The sequence below is a fragment of the Aulonocara sp. 'chitande type north' Nkhata Bay genome, linkage group LG23, assembly GCF_057382095.1.
Source record: "Aulonocara sp. 'chitande type north' Nkhata Bay isolate Kocher_YH1m ecotype deep benthic linkage group LG23, A_spYH_male_GT1.1, whole genome shotgun sequence".
In the NCBI taxonomy this organism is placed as follows: Eukaryota; Metazoa; Chordata; class Actinopteri; order Cichliformes; family Cichlidae; genus Aulonocara; species Aulonocara sp. 'chitande type north' Nkhata Bay.
Genome location: NC_141365.1, coordinates 17,191,656 through 17,211,821, shown reverse-complemented (window position 1 = coordinate 17,211,821; position 20,166 = coordinate 17,191,656). Strand labels below are relative to the sequence as shown.

Here is a 20,166-nt window from a genome sequence, read left to right as displayed (position 1 = left end):
GTTGAGGGTCTTGTATCCTCAACCTCTCGGTGATCAGTTGAACAGTGCAGCTACCTGCAATTGTTCTCTCACAAAAATAAAATTCAATTCAGTAATTGGACCATAAACATTTCCTAGTTTCATGAAGGTTGCCATCCTATTATTATTGTAGCGTGACTGAGCAAACAAGTTGGTCTTTGCCTGCTGCTGGTTAAAAAAAATAAAAATTAAAAAAGAAGTAAAAATTGGCAGAGGTTCAGTGCATCTACAAAAAACAGCAAGTTGTGGAACTGTTTCAAAAATAATATTCATCAATGTATAATGTGAAGACTTTGAAATATCTCATCATCTGCAGTATAAAATATCATCAAAAAATTCTGAGAATCTCGAGAAATGCTGTAATTCAGTATTGGATGCCTATGATATTCGAGCCTATCACCCAGAAAAGTAAAAAACTGTCAGACCAGAATGGGATAACGATTGTCACTCAAAAGTCCTGATCTCCCGAGTTCCCAGATGTTTACACACTGAAGTAGAAAAGGCGATGCGACATAGCTGTCACAACTTTTGTGTGCTGCTGCCATCAAATTGAAAATGAGCGAAAATGTTCTTAAAAGTGTATTTTCCCCCCCTATGTTCTGTTGTGAATAAAATATGGGTTATAGAGCTCAAGCTTAAAGCATCAAGTATGCAAAAAAGTTTTTTAATTTTGAATAACTGTGAAAAAATTTGCATTAAACTGTCAACTTTCACTGGATGGAAGGCTGTAGTTGCAATTGCACATCTTTCACTACCAGGAAGGTGACCAAAGCTTCCACTTCCTACGATTCTTTCTCTGTTTGTTTATAAGATTCCGCCTCTTCCTGTGGACCTCATATCATAGTTCACTGACTGTGTGGACTAACTGTGAAGCCAGTCCACAGCTACTCAGTCAGTCATAAACACAGCAACAGCATGCTACACCAGAGGACCTTCAGAAAGACCACCATCCACTGCACCCCACGGTGAGATCACTGCTCTGTTTCTCCTTTCGGTCCAGACCAGATCATACGCATTTCCTTTTTGTTTGTTTTTTTTAAAAACTCTTTTCACTCTTTTTAGCTTTATGTTTATATGACACAAATAAAATACATGTTTTACTGTCAGATTATGAGAATCTGACTAACACATGTACTGGAAAAAACTTTTCTATAGAACCTAAACATCCACATCCACATTTAGATGTCTCTCATTCCACACATTTGTTTTTTTAATAATAGAATTTCAACAATAATCTTTAATGTTCTTGGAAAATAATTATATTACAACAATAATAATACTAGTAATAGTATTTTTTCTCACCATGGATTAGTTATAGCCATGTAGAGATGGATGGATGGGATGAGAGTCTGTTTAATGTTAAGAGGCTCAGTTGTAATAACACCATCACATAATCATGAATAGGTAGTACCTGACCATGAGTACTGTCTTTAAAGACTCTGAACCTTTTATTCTTGGACTCTCTTAGAGTAGCTTTGCACTATTCACAGTTCAAAATAATGCTTATTTTTCTTCTTCTGTGTTGATAGCCAGTGCTGTGTATCTGAGATCACCATATCAAGCACACCCCCACTCAATGACATCAAACACAGTCAAGAATAGAAAAAAAAACTACCTGAAAATTGTAAAGTGTAAATTTAGAGCCATTTGATTACTGAGCTTCCTGCTCTGAGCAAATAACTGTGCATCTCCTGACTTTATTATCTGAAATATTGGCCCTGTTTAATGTGACTTTGATGTATTACACATATTTAATGTATTCCTTTACTTAATTACTCACCAAGAAAGTAATTTTGTGACTCATTACATTGCTTTTGTGTTACTCTCTAACCAACTCTCTGGCTTGACATGCATTGTGACACATACTAACACCAGTCCCTATCCTAAAGAGCCCATACATACAATATTTCTTTTGTGTTGAAGCTTTAGCACAAAGAAAAATTGAAAACCAGCCCGAAGACACTTCAAAACAATCACCACTGTGTTCTACTGTAGAAACCAGTGCTGGGAGAGAGGGAGGGCAGACTGCCTGCTCATCACTGCCTGCTGAAGATCAGGCTTTGGCTGCTGGGCTGGAATTGGTATCCACTCAGCTTTAACATCACTCTGGGCTTTTCAATAGCTTTGTGTTAACATGCGGTCTGCGCAGATATTTTCGAAAGCCAGTGATGTGTTTGTTTTTGTATGTCCGGAAAACAGCGGCCTGTGTGCAAATATCTGAAGCTGTTTGTAACAAGAGTACAAATATAATCGGAATTGTATTCTGATTACTGAATTTAGTATAATAATGAGTTGCACTGCTGTCTTAACAAAAACGTAATCTATTACTTTGTAGTGCATTACACCCAACACTGGTCCCCTTTAATTTAACTGTCTTGATTTAGAACCAAATAACTAATCATCAAGGCCTAAACAGCTTAGGGCGCCCAGCAGCACAGATAGCCCAGATTGCCCCAGACTCATTGATCAGCATCTAGCAGCTGACAGATGTTTCAGGAAACATCTAGAATAATTGCTCCTATAAAGATTAACATGGCAGACTCTCTAAGAGATATTTTCCCCATCACCTTAGTTGTTCTTTTTTCACCTCTTAGTTCGTTTCCTGTCACTCACTCTTGTTTCCCTTTGCACCAAACACCCTCTCTCTCCTAAATCCCACAATCATCATCACACACTAATTATTAGTGGGAGCAGTGAGGGGCAGTGTGGCTCCTCTGGCTGTTGTTCAGTCTGCAGTATGGGAGGCATGCTGAAGGCTGCCAGAGCTGCTCCATGCCTCATAGACATGGACCGCCTGTTGGCTCAGTCTAGAGGACTCTTATTTGATGAAGCCTTGGATATTAAATGCAAAATGTTCACCTAGCCAGGAAACTTTTTGACTGCAGCTGCGTTTGAAGGTAAGTTCAGACAATTTATGAAACTGAGACAAGGTGAACAACTGTTTGTGAAGCTATTGAGTCCTCTGGTGATATATTTGTGGATTAGGAAGGTGTTTGATTACACTGCTAAAGGTTTCAGAGGGGGTTGGGATTATTGAATATGACAGAGATGCAATCTTGGCATCAGAGCAGTTTCCACACTAAGTGAAGTACCTCTGTCTCAGCTGTGTAAAAACTGCCTTTGTCAATCACTGATAAGAAAACAAAGAGATGCTATTCCTTTTATGACGGTTGTAAAGTCTGATGTGAAGCTTGATCATTTGAGTCGATGTTTGTGTATCAGCCCGGCTGAGGAACAATGTTTAAATTAAACACTGAAAAAAATACATAAAGGCTTTCTATAGCAGGGTGTTAAGGTGTGTTTTCTGATTGGTTCAGCTAGATTATCATCACAAGTTAATGCAACCTCTATGATAGTCAAGCAGAAATGTACTTGCCTGCAATAAAATGCTAACACGGGGCTACAAACAAATCACACGCTTGCACGACTTCAGCATTGGCACCACTAAGCTTGTGTGTTTGGTACAATGCTGCTGATTGTCCTTGACAGCTCCTGTAGTCTCATTTTTCCACTCAAACACCGTCAAAAGTCACCAACTGGGTAATTAAAGGTAAAGTAATGTAAAGTGTCAAATGCAAATTAATTTTCTCTATTGTAGGACTCATTCTAGTGGCCTTCTATTATGGTGAAAATATGACATATTAACCAGGAGCTAGAGATGAGAAAAGACTTCTGATTTAAAGGTTGCTCTATATTTTAAATTAGTTATAGTGGCTGTATTAATGATTTATATTAATGATCAAATGACTCTGTTCAGTATGAAAGAGGTCACCCACAGTGACAAACCCACAGAGAATAATATTATTATTATTAATTTTCTATTCTCAGCTCTGTGGAGCTTTTTGAATCTTTCAGCAAGTCAATTGTGAATGTTTTGGGACTTTTTTTTAACCAAACCTACATTTTTCTGTCTATATATGAAGACAACACAGATTAATACAAATGTTAGCATGCAAATAAGACATTTGTAGCTGTTGGTGGTCATGGCGACTATAAAGCCTGCTCATACAAACTACAAATTGTACAAATGGTTGTTATATTTCTAAAAAAAAGAAGTTGTTTTTTCTTTCATAATTCAAGTTTGAGTCTGTTTGTTTGTTTTCTCCTTCTCCCTTTGTTCACCATTACTTCAAATGTGATAAGACTTCATGTCCTCATAGCTCCTGTCCACACGAGAACATAAATTTTGCTGCCTTCAGTGTCACATTTTTAAGAATTGAATATACGCATGAGGAAACAAATAAAAATATAAATATAAATTTGATATAGTCTCAAAATGTTTTCTCCATATTTGGACTGAATGATGCCACCACAGAGCTACTGTAAAGTGTAGCTGTTAATTTAATTACAGCAGCAAAATGACTTTCCAGCAGTCTGGATCATTCCATTAATATTACCTTGCCGTGAGGAGCCGCGGAGTCTGGTTCTCAGCCATTAACACCAGCTGTCTGCACTGCTCTATTAGCAGTCATTGTAACAGTCACAACAAAATATGTGCCAGATGAAGCATCTTTAATCCAGTCTACAGTAAATCACACTGCTTTACCATCTCTTTCACTTTTTCACCTACAGGATGAGAAAAACAGTGAATGTTCATATTATCATGTGGTTTATTGTTTGTTTATATTCTCCTGAGAACCAGCCCATTCATTTATGTCCTCTGTAATAAACATTTGTTTTTGGTCTATATCTTTTGACTTATTTGAGCTATCCTAATAAGTCCTGATGGACTAAATAGAGGACATCCTGGTCTTTCCATTGATATCTCATGTGTTTGGGTGGCCTCTTTTAGCTCCACAGAGAAAGGAAATCGCAAATAACATTCAATGGGAAGATTCATTTTTCCTCGATTATCAGGATATGAAGAAGTTATGAACTTGCAATTTTATCTTACAAATCTCACCGGACTATTATTACCTAGAATCATCAGATCTACTAATTTATAATAATTGCTCGGATGACCTGTGAATGTCATCCCACATGTGTTTACTGTTTATAAAGACCACATATTACCTCCCTTATTATACCAAAAACAGGAGATCCTGCAATGGCTATTAGTCCCAAATGACAAATAGTGACCTGGTGATTTGAGGTTGTTTTTTGTTTTCTCTGCTCACGTTTTCTGCCTCTCTCCAACTCAAGGTTTAGAGAGGCTGCGTTTCTTTATAAAAACCGTGACTCACATCTCTACACACCACAGGGACCCATTCAAACAAATGGAAAGCTCCATTTCCATTATAAGAGTAAAATCTTAAAGCATGATGAGACGGATGAGATGGATGGCAGCATGCATTAAGGAACATCTTAATGTCTTTCAAGTGACTCAACAGTTATTATCTGGCAGCCTATTAGTAACATGAGATGTCTAGTTGAGTGTACCAGACACTTTCAAAATTTTAAATTCAGAGAGATTTTTCAGTAAATTGGATTAAAATGTGCATAGCATGAAACACAGATATGGGTCGGGAATGGAGGTTTCTTTTTCTCAGGAATGGTCTCTGATGCCTTGCAAATAGGGCGTTATGCAAAACCAAATTGAGCTATGGACTTCAGTATCCACCATTGAAGTCAACCAATATTGTCCATTTCACCTAGTTCTTGATTTAAAGGAAAATTCAATGAAAGCTACATATGTTTGAAGCATGTTTTCTGTTTGCTTGTCAGCCAGTTATGTAATAGCCAACCGCTGATTTCTAATACGTACCTTGCTGTAATCTTGTTTGCGCTACATTGCTTTGCTTCCCTCCCTGAGCCTGGTCCTGTCTCTTCCTGTTAAATGGGAGTTCTTCCTTCCCACTGTCACACGTCTTTGTCAGGGCTTCACAGCTGGTTAATTTCTTCTTGTTTTATTATATTTTAAGGCTAAATAAACAACTGTTACATGGATAAAATTTTAGTGGTTGGCTACTGCATTTGTGCCTTCAAGTAAACAACATACACTTGCTTAACCAATCACATTGCACCTCCATTTTTAAAGTCAAGGGGAAAAGACCCTGTAAACAGAGTTCTAAGAACTACAATGATCCTCAGTTCCTGCAATTATGAAACAAGCAAGGGAGCACTACTTCGAGCAGTTACTATAAAAGTGAAACATTTGAAATTCAATGTACCCTTTGACGTAAGCCTTATTGCTAAAGCACATGCCACATAACTGTAATGCCCCTGGTCTACTTCCAAATAGGAAGATGAATGCCACCATAGCTTCTCTTGCCTCATGTTTCAAATCTGCCTTCTAACTGATGAGGGTCAGTTAAAGGGAAAAAAAGACAAATAGATAATGTTCAAAAAGATATGCATCAATGCAGAATGATTTCAACCTAGGTGAAAACAATCCTGTCACAATAACCATTTAGCATAAATGACCTTGCCATAAACAATTAGTTGCTTTTGGGGACAACGTGGCCATCCACCTGGGCTTAACATCACAAGCACATCTTTACTACTTTGTCCAAGCATTTCACTACATATCGTACTGTGTATGACTGTGTACGTGACAAATAAAATTTGAATTTGAATTTGAATTTGAATTTTGAATTTGAATTTACTGTTTATTCCTCTTTTATTAGTTCTTTCAGTCACAGTACGTATTTTACAAGCTATAGAGTGCAGAATTTCAATTCTAAACAAAGCTGAACAGCTGTGTTATGCTTTCACGGTCTGCTCAGCAGCCACTCAGAAAAAAGACAACTGCAGATTACACACACTGAACAGATGCCATCCGAATAACCTTCCAGAAACAGACCCATGACATCACTGCTGAGACACACCCTCAGTGGCAACATAAATCTGTTTTCATGGTCACCCTGTGGTGACAGAAAGCGAGTGCACATTACAGAAACCATTAAATTTAAGAGTGAAGAAGTGATTTAGGGGTTTTGTGTGTGTGTGTGTGTGTGTGTGTGTGTACGTGTAGGCATGCCTCTGTGTCTAACCCTGTCACAGAGAATGGCAGCACCTGTGGTATCGCTACACCACCTGACGCTCCTGCCTTCCAGGAACACTGAGAGGTTTAAGTTGTCAAAGAGAGACAAGTGCTTAGGTTATGACCTGTTTGAGATGACGCCAGCACGTGTGTGTGTGTGCATCATGTACATGAGGACAGTAATATGTAGGCACCAAGTCCGAGCACGTGTTCATGGCAGTATTTTTGACCACATAAGACTACATTCCTCTGGTGGACATGCTGGCCATGACCTTTTTAACAGACGTAGTGGAAAAATAACAATGAGTTTCTGCTTTTTATAATATACAGATTTTTAGGATTACCTAAAACCAACTGCCATCAGATTAAATTCACAATGCACATGATACTAATACATGACCCATGGATACAGTGCAATAGCTGAGAACACCTCAGCCATAGTTTTTATTTTGCAAATATTGCTTTTAGTCTAGTTCTATACATGTGTAATAACATATTAATCTATTGATTTATTTTATTTTATTTTATTTGGCTGCACTTTATTTAAAAAAAAAAAAACTATCCCGTTTTATTGTGATGTTCTTGTTTAAACAGCTCTGGCATTCAACAGTTTTGGTGCTGTTTCCATAATTTAATACTTGTCGTGCTTTAAATATTTGGTAAAATAATGTGATAAATACTAAAAATATATACAAAGCTATACATGGACATACATATACAAAGCTGTTGTTTCAAATATCTGTCACTTAAAGGTCAAACTCAGAGCATGTCACATGCTCACACTCTGTGTGGTGCCAGACATTAGATGAGGGCAGTATAGAAAAAACAGCATTAAGAAAATTATGAAAGAAATCAGTCAGTTACAATACTGTATAAGATTGAGAAAAAGCACTAGAATAATTGAATCAAAAATAACATAATAAAAACTCTAAAAACAAATACGATGCAGTAAGTTTTATAATTTAAGCATTTCATTTCCAGTTTGGTCGTCAGTGGTTTCTATAGTCTAGTATTGCTTGCAGCATAATTTCTCCAGGTTTCTATTCTTACAAAGTTCTATTCATTGTTTTCGTATTTTAATATTTTTTTTTATAATATTAACATAAATTTTCCTACTCTCCGAAGCACCTTGGGCTGGAATACAGACTGCATAAAAAACATTGACAGAGCCACCATGACAGCGCCCACTAGTCTGTGAAGCGCTTGTGTGAAGCCTCAAGCTGAGCATAGTGTCATCAGCATGTTCCAAAGCCAGGAAAGATGAGTGAGACGTATATTTGACTAAGAAATAGAAGATGCTCCACACTCCCAAGGTATCAACCATAATTCAATTAAATTCAGTTCATTTTTATTTTATTTATATAACGCCAAATCACAACAACAGTTACCTCAAGGCGCTTTATATATTGTAAGTTAGATCCTACAATAATACATACAGAGAACAACCCAACAATCATATGACCCCCTATGAGCAAGCACTTTGGGGACAGTGGGAAGGAAAAACTTCCTTTTAACAGGAAGAAACCTCCGGCAGGACCAGGCTCAGGGAGGGGTTGAGGGTTGAGAGAAGGAAGACGGGATAGAAGACATGCTGCAGAAGACAGACGGAGATTAATAACAAGTACGATTCAGTGCAGAGAGGTCTATTAACACATAGTAAGTGAGAAAAGTGACTGAAGAAGAAATACTCAATGCATTGTGGGAATTATTTACCAGAATTACAGAGCATTTGGAGACGGATGTTAATCTTGCTGTAGATTTTTATACAGTTAGACAACTCTTTGTAACCTACAGCTGGTCATTAGAAAGAATACAAGTTAAAGCCAATTCCACAATGTCTTTGTTTCAGAGGAGCCATAATATACTAAGAATGAGAACTAATTGTAAAATTGTTTCTAGTTAAACCCAGTGGCCTTGTGCTTTCATTTCTGAAAGCTGCACTAACCTTTCCATTAGAACAAAAATATATCTAAAATGTTGATAGGCCTAGCAGCACTCAACACAGCAGAGCAAAAGAAAGCTCAACAACATGGCCAGTTAAATGGGATATTGATGTTTCAGGATTGCCATAAAACAGGCACAAAGACAGGATAAACTACACGCAACACCAAGACCAAACCAATTTGCTATAATATGCAGCCAAAAAGTGTGACTGAAAAATAAAATTCAAACTGTTTCCTAACAATTTCAATTGTTATCCATTCTGCATTCCCCAGTTGCCACTAAAGCTTCAGGTTCCGCATCATAAATCAGGTCCATCAGGGCAAAGTCAGTCAGTGTTCTGTCAGTCATACTCCTGAGATATGTAGCTAAGCATCATAAAGTGCTGACAGAGTCCTAAGCACTAGCAGTAGATGGTATTAATGGCAGCCATCATGGTTTATGCTCCACATCATGATTCTTGCAGTACAGCATTTGCAGATTTTCAGCAGGATCTTCACTGCTTAGAATGATTCGCTCTCTGTTTTTGAAAACCTAAAAAAAAAATAAAAACTGCTTTAATGTGCTCATTTCAAAATCCAACATGACCAAAGTGGCACCAGAAGCCATGATTAGAGACTTGACAGTGCCCCTCCCTTCCATGCAGCACGGACACCTCCCACAACCACCCTAAAACATGCAGATGAGGATGATGTAAGCTCAGTGACTGAGATTTGACCCATCAGACAGAGCAGCAGTCAAAAACAGAGCCACAAGGCTTCGTTCGCCCCAGACACAGAGAAGGGGGGGTCTGTGCTGTTTTTTATTTTTAGAACAATCGATCAGAAAACTACATTAATGACAATTTGAAAACAGCAACAGGAGCTTTATGTACGAGAAAATTATTTCATTGTCTCTGACACCGGTAACTGTATTCTTCTTGTTGGGTTTTACTGAGAAATTAAAGCACTGCTGAGGCTTCCTGAAAGGCATCAGTCATAGCATTAGATCTAGTCTTTAGATAAAGAGCTAAATTATCCAATGGGTGAAGGTGTTGTGAAGCATAAGGTGACATGGTAGGGGACAACTGCTCCGACAGTCTGACCATTGACTTTTATCCAACACCGCCGTCAGAAATCAGGTGAGCTCTGTTTCATCATCACTGCTCAGGTGGGAGCCATAAAATCTTAGCAATGCATCCTCTTCTCTAGATTTAGCATTTTCATTTAAACCACCATCAGTATGGAACTATTTGTTACAATATAGCATATTTGTCTGTGTTAGTCCTGGGATACTGAACTCAAGTAAAAGTATTGTTACTTTATTTGCATTTTCAAGCAAAAGCTGAATTTAAAATAGACAAATATTTACACATTAAATGTCAGCCAGTTATTTTATATCTGATGGCTCTCATCTTCTCTGCCACAGACAGAGACATATACGTTACCACCTCATACCACAATACGTGAATTTATGTGTTATTAATTATTAAGCCCTTTTTATATTATATTTACACTTTCTTCGAAGAAGTTCTTAAATTTTATATTAATTTCACTTCTTCTATATAAGTTTTACCTGATTAAGCTATTTTGCCTTGTTATAGTGTATTTATTTTATTAAGCGTTTACTGTTTTAAAGCTCTGTTAAGAGCTGTGTTTAATGCTGTGAAACAGCAACATAAAGGAAGTATATCTTACCTTTTGTCTGGAATAATACCTCCGTCTTCAGGTTGGAAACCTCTGATTTAGGCCGTGGTTTACATTTCAGTCATAAAACGGGATTCTTTGCTTCCAGTGTTGACATTTCCCACCACTGATCGTCTTATCGTCAGAGTAGACTTCAGTGAAGGTAAAGTGTCGCTAAGCTGCCACTAAGAGCCCCACAGTGCTGTGCTAAAAAGCTGGTCTGAAACTGTTCACCTCAACCAACAGTACAACACACACCTACAAGATAAGTAAATATTGAGACTCAGGCACCCATGGTTTATCAGCCATTGCCCGATTTTTTAACAGACTGTGTGCAATGTAATGAAGCATGCTTTAGTCAATATTAAGCGCTGTCATGTTGACCACTTCTGTTTAAGTAGACAGGTGCAAACAGCAGATTTGCTTCTCTGCTTGTTCTCGTCTCTGAAACAATTTTTGTATATAAATTGAAAAACACAAGATGAACATGAACCTCTTTAGCTTTATTTTTTTTCTGCTTCTGCCCTAAGAGCTCACAGAAAACTTAAAAAATGTTATAGTGCTCTATCAGGTTGTTTTTGAATCTTTTTGTGGATTGCATCCTGTTTTTCTGTAGCTAAGGCTTACCATCTGACATGTATTATGATTTAGGACCCAAATGCAGGCTGGGCTAACAAAAGGTGAGCCTTTTATTCACACTGAATCCAGAGTCCAAACCAAGACCAAAGGCTAAGTCCAAAATGGCAACAAACAGAAATCCAAAAATATCAGGGAACCACAAGGAACACATGCTCTGACAAAGAACGAAGACAAGGGCAGGCCAGAGTGACTAAGCACAGACTTATTGGCATAACCAATAAATCAAAATACAAGGAACCCAATAAAATAACCATAGGTACTAACAGAAACTAGAATATTAAAATATCAACAAACTCATGATAGTACAATAATTATTGAAATACAAAGAAATCAAGGGAAACCATATTTAAATCAGAACAATATAAAAGGCAACATAACTGAGGCCGGGGTACAAAGAAACAACCCCAAACCAAAAGCCTTTACTTTGTATTTATAGAAACCAGGAAAACTCCAATAACAATCGACCGTGACACCAGAGGTTTGCAACTTGTGGTGAATCCTCTGTGGTTTTGGTCATGAAGTCTTCAGATGTTTGTGAACATCCTGGAGGGATCATGTCCTTGACTTGCTGTGCATTCTTACAGAGCTTTTCAGTCAACCTATTAATGGTTTGCAAATGTTTGTCTGTATTTCTGCTCTCTATCTCATCTCCTGGGCACACCTCTTACTTGGATCACATCTTCTAAACTATAAAATGGTGCTATAACTTATAAAACGACACTAGCATTTACATAATATAATGTTTCTTTCTGGTTCAGGTGAGAATGGTGTCTGACCTTGGTGACGTCGGCTTTTACGGACAGTGTGGTGTCTATTTGTGCAGGAGGTCTTAAACTGCACAGGAATGGGTGCAATGTGGAGTGGGCAGTGTGTCCACATACCACTTCATGTGTGACCGTGGAGTTTTTCCATTAATTTACAGACATAAGTGTCCAAATAGCTGACAAATATAACACTCGAAGACACACAGGGCACCCTGCGTAGGCATGCAGTCAGTCAACACGTTCATTACTCATAAATCAGACCCACATATGTTCTCAGTTAAGACACGTGCACAGACACAAGTGCCATTCACACTTATTTTAGCTTACAGCGTAAAAAGAAACTGCAGGCGAACTGATGAATTTAATGCAATCTTGCATGTCCTTGTCAGGTATTAGCAATAAAAAATATTGTTTTAACACTAGCACAACTGATGTTAAAAGATCTGTAAAAATATTTAAAAAATGTGACCCTGGACACACCTACTGTGTGAATAATAAGTCTTACAGTAATAAGTCTACACAGACTTTTGGTTTCATGGGGCACAAATCCCAGTCTCCTGCATGAAAATCCTGCATTAAACATCCTCCCTGCATGGATGTTGTTGCCATGAAGGCAAACCTTTACCTTTTACTGTCCTAGAACACCACACGCTACACACATATACCTTTCACAGCAAGCTTGAAACTCTTATTAATGACTGATGAATAAACTTGGGTGTGTCAGCATTTAATGTAACTGGGTCTCTAGCTGTTTACCATGATGTGAACACACATGGTAAACAGCTGGGGTTGCTCTCACCTACTGATGTTTGCTGCAGTACAGTAATGCCTTGGAAACATAGTATTCAAGACATGTTTTGTCTCTAAAGACTGTCTCGTGATTAGGGATGGGTACCGGTATCCGGTGCCATGATGGCACCGGTTCTGACATAAACGGTAGTAACCAGACCGAAAAGCAGCGCACATTTCGGTGCTTTATTTAGGTGCTTCTTTTCCTGAGCTGTGATACGCTTTAGATTCTAGCCAATCATTTTACGTCTCCGAGGATAGTAGGCGGGTCCAGGTACGTACGTTCTTTTAGAGCAGAGCTACAGATTAAAAATGTCCAAGGCGAAGCGGTCAAAAGTCTGGCTGTACTTCACAGCAAAATATGCAAACTCAGCAGCCTGCAACAAGTGCTTTAAGCTGATACTGTGACACTGTCAAAGGAGGTAACACCTCAAATCTGATGAAACACCTGGCGAAGCATAGCGGTTTTTTCATTTAAAAGCCGAGAAATGCGCCGTATTCGATAGCTTGCTGCAAGACCTCACACCGAGCACATCTACTGCGGGTGTGGTGCCTGTTATCGGGCCCGGAGTTAGAGGAGAGTCCTGGCCCCTAGCCCTGCCAGTGTAGCAGAAATGATGACGGATGATGATGGCAGCAGCAGCCGTTCTTCTCTGCGTGAGTAGCTTCATGTTGTTCATGTATAATTTACGTTGAGTAGGCTAACCACGTTATTACATTAATGCATGTAAGGTGAACTAGCAAACATCATCATAGCTACATGCGGCTGTCTTCTTGTTTGATGGCAGATGCTCCCTTCACCCTGGCCAAAAAGGCTAAAATGACCAAAGAAAAAGTGGAAAACATGAGAGGTTTTTGGACAAAGTTTGTGTTTTTTCCATTGTTTAAGCACTGCTTCCAGCCAAGAGTGATACCATATATGCCCTATAGCTGCAGAAAAGGCTAACATTGTTATCTTTTTACAAAAAAAAACAGCTGAACATGAGAGGTGTTTTGGACAAAGTGTGTGTTCTCCATTCCTTAAGCACCGGTTTGAGCACTGTTTAAGCACCGGCACCGTTTCAAAAGTACCGGTTTGGCACCGGTATCGGATAAAACCTAAACGATACCCATCCCTACTCATGATAGGATCACACCAACTGCGATACTAGTGACTTTTCAACTAAAATAAGCCCATCTTCAGCTTCATTTTCATGTTAAAGCCAGCTACATTCCTATAAGGCTTTGTGACTATAGTATGAATGGTTGAGGTACGATTGTCTACAGAAATGCAGAGTTGTCTACAAGTCATTATTTGACTTGGGCTACCAATTAGCCCTCTGGGATTAGGAATTGGAATTGGGCAACCTGATATCGCAGCAAAATGTGTAATAGACACGCCAGTCCACTGTGTCCATTTCACACTTTAGAGAAGTAAAGTGTGAAACAGACAAGCATGCAGAAGAACCAGCAGAGGGAGATATCATATTTCAAGCCAACATGAAAATAATCATGGGAAAGTGTTTCAACACACATTATTACAGTATTTTCATGTATACATAGTAGCCTCCTAGTTTAATTGTTTCTGGCAATTAAGGACCCTGGAATGCACTTCATATGTTTTTGCTTACTTCCAACTTCTTGATTTTAAATATATTATCTCCCCCTGGTGGTAATGCAGCGTGAAATAGACACGGAGGTCTGGCGTGTGTATTACATGTTTTGCTGTGAGACTGGGTTGGATTGGAAATATAGAAGAGTAATTAGCTAGGACAAATCCTAGTACACACCGAACTTCTGTTCACAGACAGGCAAACACCCACTAATGTAATGACAAACGCATTTGTGGTAGTTCCTACTTTCAAATGTGTGATGATGCGCACAATACAGTATCAGTCACACTTTCACAGCTGGTAAGAATCTAAGTATTGTTTCTTTCTTTTTTAAATGTGTGCATTCAACACCAACAGATCAATCTAGAAATACCTTCTGAAGCTGACCAGAAAACTGTCAAGACAATAGAAATTATATCTTGCAGGGTGTGTTGGTTCTTAAATGCTACTTTTTGTATGTTTCACAGTTGGGTCAGCACCTCTGGCAGCAGCAGTGGACTACAATTTGAGCGTTCCTCAGAAAGAATGTTTCTGTGGGCAGGAAGTAAAGCAACAGATGGAAGATCTGATCGCAGGTGTGATATGTGTGTGTAATCGGAAGGTTGCCGGTTCGAGCCCCGGCTCGGACAGTCTCGGTCGTTGTGCCCTTGGGCAAGACACTTCACCCGTTGCCTACTGGTGGTGGTCAGAGGGCCCGGTGGCGCCAGTGTTCGGCAGCCTCGCCTCTGTCAGTGCGCCCCAGGGTGGCTGTGGCTACAATGTAGCTTGCCATCACCAGTGTGTGTGTGAATGGGTGGATGACAGGTTGTGTAAAGCGCTTTGGGGTCCTTAGGGACTAGAAATGCGCTATACAAATACAGGCCATATTTTTTTTTATTATATATATATATATATATATATATATATATATATATGTGTGTGTGTGTGTGTGTGTGTGTGTGTGTGTATATATATATTTATTTATTTTTTAATTAATTAATTAATTTTTAAATTCAGTCTTGCTTATTATTATAATTATAATTAGGAGGAGATGCTTCATCAATATTCACCTTTTTTAGATCCATCTACCAGAAGATTCGTGAATATGAGGTCCTGGACAGGAGGAAGACAGTGACAGCTCTGAGGGCAGGAGAGGACAGAGCCATCCTGCTGGGCCTCAGTATGGTCTTCTTCTCCATCATGATGTACTTTGTTGTGGGAATCACCATCCTGCGCTCTTATTCTGACAGGTAATAGGCTGAATTAATTTCAGTAATATTTAAGAAAGGTCTTGCGAATAATCTTATCAGAGGAGTTTCCTTGGAAACTTTCTGCTGCATATCCTCATAACATCAAGTGGAGTCTTTGTCTTTTTCTCCAGCGTGTGGACCGATGAGACAAGCTGCACTATTGTCAACTCCACTATAGTTTGGGATGTGAACTGTTCATACAGCTGTGGAACAGAGTGCTGGAAAAGGTCTCGCTACCCTTGTCTCCAGGTGTACGTCAGCCTTAACTCATCTGGAAAAGTGGTACGACTGTTCCATAACGAGGAGACGCAGGACAACAACCCTGAGGTACTCAGTAATTGCTGGCATCTTTGGTGTGCACTTTTCCATCCAAACAGCACACAGCAAAAATGAGAGAACAGCAGTACACTTTACACTAGTAGCATAATCTAAAAGAGTTACCAAACACAGCTGTTACTTTCACTCTTCTTCTATCCTGTTCAGTGCTTCTACATCCCAAAGTGCCGTAAGGACTACGCAGCCATGCAGGTCTTGGTTCAGAACATTTCCGAGCGTCTTCGGTCTCAGCACACACTTCAGTGTTTCGTGGACCGCACAGACAAAACAGACAGCGCCATCCTGACACAAATCTACAGTCAGATCGCTGTCTTCCACTCCCTCTTCTGGCCCACCTGCACTTTGATTGGAGGAAGCGTCATCATTGCCATGGTGAAGTTGACTCAGTACCTGTCTGTCGTGTGCGACAGACTGAGCCGCATCAAGAGGTGAAGGGTTTCGAGGCTACAAAGACAAGGGGCAATAAGCAGAGTCATGGTGTCAAGACTGAAACACAAAAAGGCTGAGATGTGGTTTGTCTGTGGCAGCTGACACGCTATGACTCGAACATTTTCTGACAATCACAAAGAAGCGTTTCTCTTTGTTATTATGCTTGACTCCAGTGGAGCCTGTGGGTAAATCACAGGATTTTTACTTATGTCACTTGTTACATACATATTTAAGTGCCTGTTCTGCTTTATATGTCTATTTGTTAAATAATTTAGCAAATACTCTTATTAGCCTTTTTGCTAAGAGCTGGATGAGAAGGTCGCTGTAGTGCCAAAGCAAGTGAAACAGCTACCCAAGTTTCAGAAAAGTGTAGATTAACCCTCCTGCCAGTTGCTTTTTAAATTTGTAATTGTCTTTATGCTAAGGAAACGTAGCATAAACATCTTAGCTTAAAAACTAGCATACAAACATAGCATAGTCCCTAGTCATTAGGGGTGTCAAAAATTCATAGGCTGCATCCTCCTGAGGACCCGGCCTTCACGGTCCTCCGAAGGCCGGGTAGGCCGGAAGTGAGCGACTGTGAATTGGACGGTCTAGCCTTCAGTTTTGCGTCACTAGCTGTCTTGGTGGAGTTTAATAAACTCGGCTGTCTTCTCCTTTCTACCTAAAATATAACAGGACACTGGCGTGAATTCTCGATCATCACACACTAATGTTTAATCGGTTTTCTGTTTGACTGATTTATTCAGCTGTGTGAAAACTATAACTTTAATCTCAGCCAAACTGATTTACTCAGGAACAAATAAAACACTGAAAAAAGCCAAACAATAACAGTTTTAAGTTATCTAAGTGACTTATATATCATGTTTAACCTGAAAAGCAAAAGACAGCGGGGATCTGAAAACGATGTGCCGGGAGTCCGGTGTTTATCGCCAGCTCTAGTGAGCAGTGAACCCCGGCTAGCTTATTTGACCAAAAAGTCAAACTATTTCCTTAAGAACAGATTAGTTCTTAAACTTTAGCTTAGTATCAAATTTTTTATTTAAATTATTGTGGTTTCCATATATCAAAGGCTGTTAAAGCTTAACCGGTCTTGTCTCTTAGAAGTAGGTTTTTAAACTGACTGGAAATCATGTTGGGGTTTGGTGAAGTGACTGCTGCCTGAAATCTTACAATCTTATTTTTTTGGTTTTAGGGGTATAACGTGGCATAAGATAATATAATAATCTAACAGCTCTTATAGCTCCCTCAGTCAGCTGATGACTCTGAAACCACTTCAAGCCTTTGGTATTTTACAATTTTTGCAGATTTTGAGTCTGATGTTCATTTATTCACAGCTGAGGAGTAACAAATATGTCAGAATTTCTGGGTTTCCATAATGTTTGTCTTTTAAAAATCTACTTTTAGCAAACAATCAAACCCTGACAGTCATTTTTTAAAGCCACACTTATGTAAAACCAGAATTCTTTCTGCACAATAAGTCAGGTATTTTGCAAGTTATATAGTCTCTCTGAGAGATTTTGTTTTTTCCTTTTTCATATCAGGTTGAACTGATTCAGAATTACAGTGTTAAGTAAAGTGAGTTTTGAAATGTGTTTTTAATGATTCTGTGGGAGGAAGATGGGAAATGGTCGTTAAACTAAAATAAACTGAAAACAGCTGGAATTAAGAGGAATGATGGTAAACAGAAAGGTTATCAATGAACTTTATCATCAACCATTAACCGAACATTTTTTATCTATTTTAAATCACCGAGCTCGCTTACCAAATACAGCACATTAATCTCACTCTTTTTGACTTTAGAACAAAGGATAAATTGGTGGTAATCCTTTACAGCCTCCTAATTAGGAGTCACAGCTTCACATGTTATACTACAAACAACTTGGTTTTACATTTTCTTTCTAACATTTTGTTGCATAAATGATTGTACTACCAAATAAACACAAGTTGCCTGTCAAAAAGAAGTGGTGACTGTTTAATAAAGATTGTTATTTATTCATTTATTTTGGTCACTGTACACACCTCCATAATACTCTGAAAATGTCAATAATTGCAGTAATATCATCTTATATGTGTTTTCTGTTTTTAGGTTGCAGATCAACCGATTGTACATGTAATTTAAGTTCAGGCTTCAGACAGCTCCAAACACCCATTTTTCAGGCACAGAACACTAGTTCTGAAAACAGAAGCCACGCCCACCAACAGCACCCACAGCCATCTGTTGGGGGAGGGCTTCCAATCAGAAGAGAGTTGATTAAAGGTAGAGTAAAAGGATAAACTGTGAGGGGAAAAAACTGTGAATGATGCAAAGTCACTACAGAAGAGTCCAAGAACAAAAATATAGAGCTGGATATTTTTACAGGTGTTAATGTCATGCAACAAGCAGATATGAGCTTCTAAATTGGCCTAAAAGTAATTTGTATAAAACAGCATTTCAGGTGTTGTGGAAAATTTAACACTAACCTTCAACACAACCAGTGAGCTTGATTTGAAGTGGGTTTAATAAACACATTGCAATGTGGAGAGAGCTTCCCAGTGAAACACTTGGACCATCTCTGAATCGTGGCCGCCGCCCTTACATCTTACATACAGAGACACAGACAAAGAACATTCCACAAACTCTTATATGTTGGCCTCTCTCATGGGGGGGGGCCTATACCCCCTCCCTCACAGAGAGAATTATGACATTGCTTTCTGCTTGGCCGTCACCTAAGGATTTACATCCCCGATAAGGAGAAGGAGTCCCACTATCTGTTCAATATCTCCCATTACAATGGCCTCACTGTGTTAACATTCCACATGCATGCAAACTAGTGACAGGAGTGTTCTTACAACAGTAAAGTGAGAAAGTGATATTACTATAACTAATGTGATATGATTAAATATGTGATTAATACATGAGAAAAGGAATCTTCCACCACACCAGTAAACTCAGTATGAAGGCCATTGAAAAAAGTTGACATTTATGGATGTTGCACACTTGCAAACCCACAAAATAACAAGAATATACACTTAGTCTTTTTCAGATATTATGAAGTGGACTGTAGAGAGCAATTTAGAATTAGCTGCACATTTTGTGGTCACATGAAAACACTGTATCTCTCCGGATCAGACGGGACCTGGAAGTGAGGATTATTGTCGACCGCCATCTCATGGAAACATGGAGGCGCAAAAGATGTAGAAGATTTCTGCTATGTAAATAGCAGAAATAGCAGCTGAGAGGGAAGCTGGAGGGAGCCGGAGTAGGCAAACAGCTGACTGCATGGACCCTCGACTACCTTACCAACAGACCACAGTATGTGAGGCTCCATGACTGTGTCCGAGGTGGTAATCTGCAGCACGGGGGCACCACAGGGCACGGTTCTCTCACCATTTCCACACTTCAGACTTCAGTTATAATTCGGACGATTGCCATCTACAGAAGTTCTCAGATGATACAGCCATCATTGGATGCGTATCAGATGGCAATGATCAGGAATACAGGGGGGGTCATCAGTGACTTTGTTGGCTGGTGTGAGACCAACACACTCCAAATCAACACCGGAAAGACAAAGGAGATGATCATAGACTTCAGGAGGAAGTCACCCCCACAACACCGGTGAACATCCAGGAAAAGACATCGAGATAGTGGACTCTTACAAGTACCTGGGTGTTCACCTCAACAATCAACTGGACTGGACTACAAATACAGACATCCTGTATAAGAAGGGCCAGAGTCGACTCCACCTGCTGAGGAGACTGAGGTCCTTCAGAGTCAGCAGGACTCTGTTAAGGACATTCTATGACACTGTGGCAGCATCTGCCTTTTTCTATGCAGTGACCTGCTGGGGGAGTGGATGCACA

At 39.2% G+C, this 20,166-nt stretch overlaps 1 protein-coding gene across 4 annotated transcripts; it reads left to right on the top strand.

Moving 5' to 3' along the window:
- The first annotated feature begins 905 nt into the window (after positions 1 to 905).
- On the top strand, positions 906 to 18,269 carry s100p (S100 calcium binding protein P). Of its 4 annotated transcripts, none has more exons than XM_086282627.1 (5): positions 906 to 983; positions 14,797 to 14,904; positions 15,388 to 15,558; positions 15,690 to 15,885; positions 16,042 to 18,269. In XM_086282627.1, the coding sequence occupies exons 1-5, from the start codon at positions 934 to 936 to the stop codon at positions 16,324 to 16,326; spliced, it is 810 nt and encodes a 269-aa protein (XP_086138753.1). In that variant the 5' UTR covers positions 906 to 933; the 3' UTR covers positions 16,327 to 18,269. The 4 variants fall into 4 exon arrangements, with proteins under 4 accessions (XP_086138753.1, XP_086138756.1, XP_086138755.1 ...); XM_086282629.1 differs by lacking the exon at positions 906 to 983 and adding an exon at positions 2,811 to 2,915; XM_086282628.1 differs by lacking the exon at positions 906 to 983 and adding an exon at positions 13,217 to 13,394.
- Positions 18,270 to 20,166: the final 1,897 nt, after the last annotated feature.

Coding starts and splice junctions, on each gene's coding strand:
- s100p (XM_086282627.1), top strand. CDS start 934: ATGCTACACCAGAGGACCTTCAGAAAGACCACCATCCACTGCACCCCA. Junction 14,905..15,387: donor GATGGAAGATCTGATCGCAG/GTGTGATATGTG, acceptor CACCTTTTTTAG/ATCCATCTACCAGAAGATTC. Junction 15,559..15,689: donor CTGCGCTCTTATTCTGACAG/GTAATAGGCTGA, acceptor CTTTTTCTCCAG/CGTGTGGACCGATGAGACAA.